General features: G+C 42.4%; 1 protein-coding gene across 1 annotated transcript in view; it reads left to right on the top strand.

Annotated features, from left to right (window-relative positions):
• Positions 1 to 9,183: 9,183 nt before the first annotated feature.
• The window catches only part of LOC136994184 (double-stranded RNA-specific editase 1-like), a 57,069-nt gene continuing 55,400 nt past the window's right edge, over positions 9,184 to 10,852 (top strand). The window contains exon 1 of the mRNA XM_067310505.1: positions 9,184 to 9,254. Coding sequence (XP_067166606.1) covers positions 9,227 to 9,254 — 28 coding nt within the window. The 5' untranslated portion in view covers positions 9,184 to 9,226. The remainder of the gene's footprint in view (positions 9,255 to 10,852) is intronic.

Genomic DNA, 10,852 nt, shown 5'->3' with positions numbered 1-10,852 from the left:
TACTATTTGAATGTTTTTTGCTAGGAAAAATAAATGTTATTTGGACTTCTTTAATAAGTACATTCTGTAGAAACCTTAACAACAATTTTGTGATAGGAAATTGCTATGCAGGAGAATACTGAAATTTTCTAAGCTTTTAGTTGAATAGCTGCAACAAATTCCACAACGCATTTTTCAATTGTAATGGCTTGTAGCAGTGATCTAGCTCTCATTCTGTTCTCTGATTTATCCGATTATTGTTACTTTTTCCAAGAATGGCTTAATCTGAGAATTGAGTTGAGAGAGTTTTCTCCCCCCCCCCTTTTTTTCCCCAATACAGACCTGCAGGTAGCACAGCCCTTCCTTTTCCCTAACGTGTCCATATAGTAAGTCCATGGGCACTCTCTTGTTGCTGTGCATCCACAGCTGAGGGCCTTACAGTCCTTGTTTTGCAGTGTCAAGGGTGCTGCTCTGGCCTGCTCTTTGGTCGGCAAGCTTCTCATTAGTCCTGCAAAGCAAAGGAGCCCAAGCATGACAAGCTTCTTGGAAGTACCACTGCATGGAAATCCTTTCAGAGAACCATTTGGATATTGCGAGTGTTCCCGGGCGGTGGCGACGGGAGGTGTCGGATAGCTCTACAGGAGTTGTGCGTGCCAGATAGGCAGGGGCTGCATTCAGAGCTGGCGTGATGGGTGCTGGGTCAGCGTTTCTTCTCTGTACAGGCACAGAGGTACCTGCCGTGGCTGTAGCCACCAACTGCAGTGACGCCTGCAGAAAGTATGGTAGTATGTGAGAAAGTTAACTTTGGGATTGCCTCTATCAAAGGGCAATGGATTTACGCTTCTAGGACTGGGATATGTATGTCACTAGTTTCTCCTAGAGCCACCAAAATGTCTACATCTCAGCCTCCAAGAGGAGTTTCTGAAACAATGGTACGACAGAAGCTGTCTTGGCATTGTCTATGGCCATGATCTCTGAAGAAGCAGGAAGAAGCAGTGAGTTCATTGGCTTTAACCCTTCACTCTCCCTCATACGCTCTCAAGTTAGTGCTCTGGGCAAAAACTAGGTCTGGAACGTGTGTATACGCTCCAGCTGGAGACCACCCTTGGTTGTGCCTCCTCGCAGCCATGTGCACTTCCCAGGGGCTTCTGCTGGTATGACTTCACATCCATGGTGCTCTGAGACAGAGGAGGGGAGAACATCTCTTCATACTTAACTTCAGAAAAAGTCACCAAGGCCAAAAGTAATGGAAAAATTTAGCCAAGTCTGAACCTACCTAGCAAACCCTCAAGAGACTTGTGTTTAAAGTCAAACACAACTGTACAAACCTTTACCCTAATAAATATCTAAGCTATAAGCAACGCCTAGATAACAGCACAGATGGAGAACGTGGCTGTGCCAGCTGTTTGACTTGGGCTGCAGACTTAGCTCGCGTTTTTGTACCCGCTCTTGTGAGTTCAGGCAACAGCAAATGTGAACTTTGAAAAAATATCTGCCTGGGGTTTCTTGGCACAGAGGTGACGTCCCATCTAGGCTCTGAAAGATGAACATAGTTGGGCATCAGGCATCTGAGGGTGATAATTGAAAAGGAAGGTTCATCTGTATTTCTCTTGTTCAGACTTAGACCTTCTATTTGACTCAGCTCTCTACCTCTCCTGAAATCTTTCTGGCTTGGCTGGGAAAAGTAATAATTGCAGTTGACTCTGGTCAAAAATAACAATTTCACAGGCCGCTGTTCAAGCTTGCAAGCTTCGTTCAGTTATAAGTATGTGGTGGTGTATCGTTGTTCATTTTTTGTTGTTTTTTTTTTAATTGATGTGAACCTACCTATAGACTATAGAAATACATAGCATAGGAATACCTTGACTCATAAAGACTTCCAGCATTTTATTGTTTTCAGAGCGTTTTACTTTATTGTTTTATACACACTGAAACAAATAATTCTAAAAAGATTTTTGTACGCAGTTTTTACAAAATTGGGCTCTTTTTGTGGTATTGGAAAGCAAACTTGAGAAGCTTTTATGGAGCAAATTTAAGTAGCCTGTTCTCAAAAGTTTTACTAGGATTTTTAATCTCTTTAGGGGAGGAAGGCTTATGTGATTTGTGTTATCCTTTCTATCTCTCTACCCATCTCTTCTAGTGAAGATGGCAATCAGACAGAAGAGACACTCCCAAACTAGTGCTGCTGTTGTGCAAGGGTGGCCCACTCGGTTATTAAAAATTGGTGAGCCAGCTGCTGCCAAACAACTGTGCTCTTAGAGCACCTGGGTTAAACACAGGGTGTGATCTTTCCTGCCTGGTGGCAAAGGTCCTGATCAGTGTACTGTGATCGTGTATCAGGTTGTCTATCAGAAAAATGTCTCAGGCTCTCAGAAGAGGTGTCTCCTTTCTGAAGTCTCTAGCTTCCTAGCTGAGACCGGAGAAATCTCACGCTTCGGTCTCTCTGGCTCTTCATTTGTGTAGCGCTCCAACAGAAAGCCCAAAAGGCTTCTGGTTGTCCTGTCCTCCTTTTCTCCCACTCTGCACGTGGGCATGCACATGTTATTTGAAAACTGTCGTCTCCAATCTCTAGGCACTGAGGTGCTGTAGAGTCAAAGAGCAAAGAACAGGCTCCTCACTCTGGAGAGATGAGAACTTTGTGCCAAATTCAGATGAGCAGCAGCTAGGGCTGAACAGGGAGGTTGTGATGTGTCCTGAGTCGCCTGCCCAGCTGCGTCATGGACGGCAGAATCGCTGCTCCTGCCTATACTGAAAGTAGCTCTAAGGATATATGATACTGCAAGAAAGGAGGGGAAAACCCCCTCCAAAACCTCAAACCTACCAACATTAAAGAATATTCAAATTTGTGATTTCTTGTGTACTCATCTGCTGCAAAAAGGCTGATGCTTCTTTCAGTATTAAGCAGTGGAGATGTGCTACCATCCCATTTAATGCAGTGGGTTTTTTTCAGTGTATGGGTGTAACCCAGAGGCTGTTGAAGACAGAAATAAATAAAACTGTGATCAGCTCCCATTTGTATGTTTGAAAGGCTTTTCTGATTCCTAAGCTTTATTTAAATGAAGGCTCTCTCGATTTCTGTGTGTTTAAAATAATAATTGTTTTGTTTTACTGTGCTCAGTAAAACATGCTTGTTTATGGCAACTTCAGTTATCTGTTTTTCCCCCCCAAATTGCACCAGGATGGAAGCTGTCATGAAATGGGGACTCTGCTAGCCAGAATGAAATGGAGTAGCCAAGATTGTTGGAAGCTTGCAGCTAAAACAAGACGTGATCAGGAGCTCTGCATCCCCCCATGGGCTATCAGGAGTATTTTAACTCAGGCCTACAAAATCTGAAGTACCTAAGAACCTGAAGTATTTCAGTGGTCCTCTAAATGCTGAAGCTATTTGTATTGTGGAGCTGTTTCATGTTTTGTCAGCCAAAGTGCCAGCATCTTAGGGGATGAAGCCTGTTAGTTTTAGTGGTACAGGAGGAAACATAAATGGCGTGTTAAACACGATAGTGCAAGGTTGACGATGAGACATGGGCTCACAGAGCAGCTGCAACAGTTTCTAAACACCTGTGGGCACTGCAGCGGAAAAGACCTCTAGGGCAGGATTTGAGAGAATAATATTACAGCTTTCTGGATACTTACAGGGAACTCATTCCTGCCGTTTTCCTGCTAAAGAAGAGAGTTTAATAGTGCTCACACTGAAACAATCAATGTTGATGTGTTTGTGGAATGAAGTTCAGGTAGGTATCCCATTACTGCATAAAAGGTGGTGATAGAGCTGGGCTTGTCGTGAGGAACCCTGAAAGTCAAGTGTTGCAGTTTTGTGTGAAGTGAAACAGATGGAGCAGGAGACACCAAAATTGCTGTAGAGAGTTGTAGAGAAAGTGTGTATGGATGTGAGCATGCATCTATAGCTAGGTTTGAAGTGATGGTCTTAAAGACTCTTTGAATATGTACGAAAGGCAGGATGGGATTTGTTAAGGACCAGTGGGGAGAGGCTGTAGTATGCAAGGTGCATGATGATGAGGGTAAGGACGAGAGATTATCACTGTGAAACCTGCAATTTAGCTAAAGCTAAAAGCTGAGGAAGTTCTGTAATTTGGTTTCAAGTGCCCCTAGGAGTCTCAGGAGTAGTAGGTGTGAATGTAGTGTTTCAACTCTGTGCCCCTTGCAGTTCCAGACTGCAGGTGACATAGTCCTTGGGAAATTTTACTCTTTGTCTTGTGCGTCGTGCTTATATGCGTGATGAAGATCTGCTTTAGTCTGTGCTGTCTAGCTAGTGGGAGATCTAGGCAGCTTCGTATTGTTCAGAAATGCGTTTTGTGCATTTTGGCACTACGTTTCCTCTCCTTGTTTATGGAGAATCCTCTTAATTTCTCAAATCGGTATCTTTTCTAGACTGGGTTGAGCAGTGAAATGGAAATTGTCTCTCAGGAATGAAGAGGCATTTTCAGGTCACAAACTTGAGTGGTCATAAACATTTTACATTGCTGATAGGAAATTTAGGATAATTACAGGCTCTCAACACCCATGCATGGGGTGTTTTATTATTGAAACAGCAAGTGAAATGGTGACAAACATATGACGTATTATTCTTTCTCATGTAACTTTTAAAAGCATAGTATTAATTAGCCTAATGATTGTTAAGTAGTCATTTTGCTTTTTCAGTAAGTGCTGCTCAACTCCTTCTTTGAAAAGTAAGCCATAAAGACTGCAAATAGTTTGCTTGCTGAAGGATTTGTTCAGTTGAGGATATAGCAATTTTAAATATTTTTAATTACTGAATAACAATCTTTGACTTAGCATAGGTGTTAACATCACAAATATACTGTCTGTATATTTTATTGACATTTATTCCCTTTCTCAGTATCTGATACTCCTTTCTGAGTTACAAGTTTGTAAATGTTTGATATGCACATTTAATTTGCATTTTAATCGTATGTGCCAGTGGCTATGGGTTTACAAAACCTGTTTTTCGAAGTGACCATTTCACTGTGCAAGTCATGCACTTATCCTGTCCCAAACTCCTCTCGGGTTGATCGGTGATGACGCTTGGGGGTTTTATCTATAGATCCATGGCTCGACCAACTGTTTGGACTGTAGAGGTGACTAGTGGTGCTTTTGTGGCTGAAATGCTGGAGGAGGACTTGATGTCTCCCATCCCAGCGGGTTATACAGCTGTTGAGCAGTCAGCTGTATTACTTGTTTCAGTATCCCTGCATATTGTATTTCATTCTTGGATGCAAGGTTTTTTTGTTTTCTTTGGTTGTTTTCTTTTTTTAATGTTAGCAAAGTTTTTTTTTTTTTTCCCCCCTGTAAAATGGTTCAATATATTTGGCATTTAGATCTGGACTCTGGATTTGCTGTGCTCTGCATGACGTGTCTACTAAGATAATAAGTATGAGTGGAATGTCTGGTTACTTCTGGCAATCTTTGACTTAAGAACAACTTGAATGCAAAGTTCTACATTTTTTTTAACTAGCTAAAGCTCAGTACTGTTTTAATGTTAATGTAAAATGGAACTGAAGCTAAATTTTCTCACAGGAAGTGGGAAAAGAACTGGAAAAAAATTCATTGTTATGAAGCAGCCATTTGGTTATATTAAACCACTTTTTTTTTATTTTTACATCATCCTTACCAAGTGACCATACTGATTTATATGGATCTCTCCTCTCAGTAAGTGTTGAATCTGTTGTCTGATTTCCACTAATGTTGACATTGAAGGGAGTATGAATTGCTAAATATTTAATTAAAGTTGACAGCTAGATGGAAGAGAGAGATATAGATGTGTGTCCCCAGTGAGGGAGAGGCTGTAATAAGAGCAAAACAACGTAATCGAGTGAATACTTCAATATAAATTGGGTATTGAACAATACATAAACAGAAAACCCCTGGGGCTGCAGTGAGTGCAGCTGTGCTGTTTGACATCATAGTGCTCACGTTGGAAAGAGGTGTTGTGAAAGTCCTGCTGCAGGGAGAACTTCAGCTGAAGCTGATGCGGCACGAGGCAGTCCTGCCAAGGTGAAGCTGCTGAGATGCGAGGCAATCATGCCAGGAGGGTTGGAGCTGGAGGCAGCCAGGTTTCCTGAGTTCAGCTGCTCGCAGAGCTACTCGTTTGATCAGTGTCTTACCATAACATGCTTTGCTAGGGTCTCCACCTAAGCCGCCTCTTTCTTCTGATGATCTTTGTAATGGGCGCAGTTATCAGTTGTGCCAACCCATACAATGGCATAAAACCAAGCTGTGTCTTTTATGCCACGTGCCTTCCAGTATTCCTCCTTTTTTGGAGGCACAGGCAACCTCTGCTTCCTGACTGTTTCTCGCTGTCCCTTCCAGTTGCAGCCTCAGTCCACGGTTTCACCATGTGTTGTCTTTCCTGGCGGTACGATCTTAAGATATCGCCAGTGTCTCTCCTCTTCCTTGCCCAGGAACCATTTGTTGTAGTGCTGCAGAACTCTCTGGTAGTTTTGCTAGTGCCACCAGTTGTGTATCCATGCTGAGAATCGGCTCCCTGGTCTGATCTGGCACAAGCATTTCTTCGTCCCCTGCACAGCCTGGCTGTGCAATAGCTGTCAACAGAGATGAAGAGAGAACATGCCCTGGTGAAGGAGTGATAAGACCGGTGTCTTAATCCCCACTGAAGACAGCATATGTGACTGCAGCCTTGGTCTGAATTGGTTGTCGCTTGTTCTGCTGAGTCCTGAATATCCTGAACACCTATCCTGAAAGTGTGTCCATGTAATCATTAATTTTTAGGAAGATATGTACTTTGTAGGTAAAATTTCCGTGGGTAATTAGAAATGATGCCCCAGAACTTCAGCATCTGGGTTCATCCAGATCCTAAAATTCTTGCAGCTTCTGAAAATATGACATGTCAAATATTTTTTTGAAGGGAAGAAAAGAACAAGGTTCTTAACGGCCTCAGGATACGTGTTGCAGCACTGGGAACGAGAAAGCTCCAGGAGCTTTAAAGCCCTGTTCCCTCTTTCTGCGTTAAAAGTAAACTAAGTAAAAGGCTGAAACTCTGACAGGAAACAACTGTGTTGTTGGCAATAATAAAAGAGTGCTAAAGTTTGCCTTGTGATTTCTGTGGACTCTTCGTTTTGACGGACCAGATGAAAGATGCCCTTAACAAAAGTGGGTGTTGAATCTTAATTTAATCTGACTGTCAGCAAAAGCAATCAAAGTCATGTTGGCATATTAGCATTTTTGATAGTTACTAAAAGGAAATTTGAAATGTAGTAGAATAATTAATTATGTTAAAGAATAACATGGGATTGCTAGGGATTGATCTTTGTAGGAGAAGCATTACTAAGAATGTATTATTGACTGTTTAGGGAGGGTAATGACAGCAACTGTGGTGCGCTAAGGGAGATCAGAGGTGCAGCATGGTGGGAAACCTGATAATGATGGTAGACTTGCATCCCTCCCATGTAAACTGGATGAATGTCACGTCAGGACTCGTATCAAGACTGGATTTAGAGGTTGCTTTATCATGGAGCAGCTAATAAAGAAGGAGGCAAGAGGGGAAGCAGTTCTCAGCTTGGTCCTGAACAGCTCCAAGAGTCTCCTGCAAAATGTAATGATCAGAGCTGTTGTACAACAGAGATCATAATATAGCTCGAAGCACATCCTTGCAGGAGTGACCAAAGCCCTCCCCAAATCCACTGCAGTAGTGCCTGATTTCAAAGAGAAGAACTACGTAGAAATGGGGAGACTTGCTAAGGGGGTGCTAGGAAAAGTAGGACCTTTGCAGGTGATGTGTAGACTATTTCAGTTTGTGATTTTGGAGATGAGATGAATGCACACTGCCTGTTCAAAAGGCCTTGAGAGAGGGCCAGGGGACCACAGCATGATTAAATAGCAGAATAAGGGGCAGCAACTGGAATTACGTGGTCTCCTTCAAACAGCTGAAGCTGCTGCCAGATAGTGATAGTGTTGCTCATGTTGTGTAATAAAGCTTTGGAACATATTTTATATGTTAATATTTGGTCCTAAAAGCAATGGGAAAATTCAGGGGGACCCTTTCCCTCTGCCCATCTTACGGCATCCATTTTTTTATTCTCCGTTTTTATTAGTGGGAAACAGAAACAGAGAGGCAGAGCGATTTGCCAGCAACATGCCTGTCTGTGATGGGGTGAAGAATTTAGTTTAAATTTGCCTAGAAGTTCCTGTTCTTGCAGAAATATCTTTGAAAGACAGGCCTTGACAATTTTCAGAGAATGGCTAGATTATCACAGAACTGTTTTGCATTTGCACAGTACAATTCTCTCTTCAAACGCTTTCCAAACAGTTACGGTAAGGAATCAGCAGAAAATAAATGCATCATAAAAAGAGCAATAACGCAATGCAGAGCATAGAGAGCACAGGATTTAGCTACTAATACTTTAGGAATGCTGAGAGGCAGGCGAACACAAAATTCAACAGATCAGCAAGTACAAAACAAATGAGGGTTTCCCATGGTTTGATCCACTGCAGTTAAGGATGCCAAGAGGTTAATTCTCCGCTTTACTCTCCTCACCGTAACAACAGATCTTTTGGTAGAAGTGTGCATCTCTACGTCTTTCACGTGTGGTTCTGGGTTCAGTGCTCCCTGTTGACTACTGGACTTGTGAGCAATACCTAAAGAGCAGCATGTGTTAGGTACCAAACAGACCTTCATCAGAACGGTGCTGGGTAAATGACTGCATCTTCAGTGTATCGACTGCTTGAACTGTGCTTTCACGTGCAGAGTGGGTTTGACATTGTTTTTACCTTGAGACGTCCTGCTGGTTCACTGCGGGAAGAGCATTTCTTCACTTAACCGGGTCTGAAGTTGCTGTCAAAAACTGCTGACTCTAGAAGTTACCCGCAATAGTTGGTGAAGAAAAGTTGTGTTTGCAGTGAGATGATGGGGTTTATGTATGGTTGTACTTCTGATACGTGTCTATATCTTCAGATTAAAAATGTTGTGGCCTGCCATAGAAAAAGCAAAAATGCTTGCCTAAGTTGCAGAATTGGCAGTTCTGCAGGCTGCCCCTCAGCTGCAGAAATAGGAATGACCGAAAAAGGTTATGCGAAGAATGAGCTGTCCATGATCACTGGGGAAAAGCGTATGGGCAGCCCAGAGCAAAGCCAGTGCCCAGGCCGGCGGATGCTGAAGGAGATGGATCACTTTAGCTTGTATGTTGGCACATTAAAGCTTAAAAACCCCATTCTCTGTTTTCCAGACAGAAGCAGTCTCCGCCAGCCAAGAAACCAGCAAAAATATTTCACAATGGACGTAGACGATGAAGAAAACATGAGTAAGACGTGTTTATTTACACAGCAATAAATGATGTAATCGCTTCTGAAGGTGACTTTCTCTCCCTAGCACAGCGGGTGACTATGAAGAAATTTTGTAAGCACAAATTAAAACGGTTTCTTTGAATGTTTTAAATATGCTATAGAAGAATGAATCAGAGCTTTTGCACTAAAAGAACTTTTAAATACATATGGCTATATACTAATCTAGTTACCCTATGTGTGTTTCATATTTCTCTTCCAACACTTGGCTAATCATGCAAAATATTTATATTTCAAAATAGTCTGTAGTTTTGTAACATGACTCTTCCTACTTTGAACTGGCAATGAAATAATGATGACAGTTTTCTCACATTGATTAAACAGTTTGGTACACTGCAGCGATATCCCACATATGGGATTGACGCATCCCGCTGTGCTAGCGTAGGTAGCACAGAAAACCCTTTCTGTGCCCTGGCTCTGTACTGTGTGTCCCGGCTTTCCGGCTGCTCTTCTGCAAATTCCTCACCTCCCAAAAGACCCGCAGGTAGGGTTGCAGGTCGCCTTGTCCTTGAGCTAGGTGAGATTAGTTCAAGAGCAGATTTTGTGCGAGGTTTCCAATCCAGGTGAGAGCCTTTTGTGCAGTTTTAGTAGGCAGGTCATTAGGAGGCTTCCTGGAAATAAAGATCGTGATTACATGAGATGGTGAGGGAAGAGTACTGATTTGAAAGGTCAAAGGCCTGCCCCAAGTGTGTACAGTGCCTCAAGCAAAGATGTTGAAGTCAGGACCATTTCTGTAGTCCTTAGTGCACAAACCATGCTAATGGTGGCCAGCATCGTTCTGGGCTTCTTGGGCTTTTTCACTTAGAATGACTGCAGTGTTTGTGGTTTGCTTCTTGCCAGGGGTGTTAGTTATGCAATGCAAGATACCTCCGCGTTCTGCCATCACAGCTTTCATGCTGGCAGAGAGGTAAGAAGAGACCACTGGAAGAAGAAAAACAATCTGGAAGAGGGAGAAACGCTGGAAGTGCAGATGATAAGCATTAGGGTGCAGTTAGAGGTCAGGATGGGCAGACTCAGGGGGAGAAGGGAGAAATGAAGGAGGCTGAATCAACATACATAAAGTAAGTGGGGGAGAGCAGAAGCTGGAAGAAGGAAAAGCAAAAGGAGGAGCTGAAAAAAATCACAGTGCTCAGCTCACCACGTATCTTGGATGCCTGATTGTTCTCATTAGACAGCTAATTGTTCCAACCCTGGCCTAGTGAAGTGTTTAAATATATGTTTAAGCACAAAAAGAGTCAAATATAGTGACCATCTTAATGAATACGTTGGTGAAGTGCTGTGAGGCTGCTAATCCTGCGGTAGAATTTAAGATCCAATAACTTATGGAGAAAAGCGTTCTCACTAAAATATTGTTAAAAAATATTTTAAAGATTTTTGGCCTTTCAACTATTGATTTATTTTTGGTGTGTGAATGAGAGAAATGTTTTGTTGCTGCTATGCTTATGTGCCATGCTTGACTGTAATTTATTATAGAAAATGTAATAACAAACATGTGCTTATTCCCTCTGAATGACAGTGGCTAAATGCTACATCTCTCGCAATGTTTTTGAAGCCCAGC

This window comes from Apteryx mantelli, chromosome 25 (genome assembly GCF_036417845.1).
Source record: "Apteryx mantelli isolate bAptMan1 chromosome 25, bAptMan1.hap1, whole genome shotgun sequence".
Lineage (NCBI taxonomy): Eukaryota > Metazoa > Chordata > Aves > Apterygiformes > Apterygidae > Apteryx > Apteryx mantelli.
The sequence above is the reverse complement of the archived record's forward strand: the minus strand, read 5'-3'. Positions and strand labels throughout refer to the sequence as shown.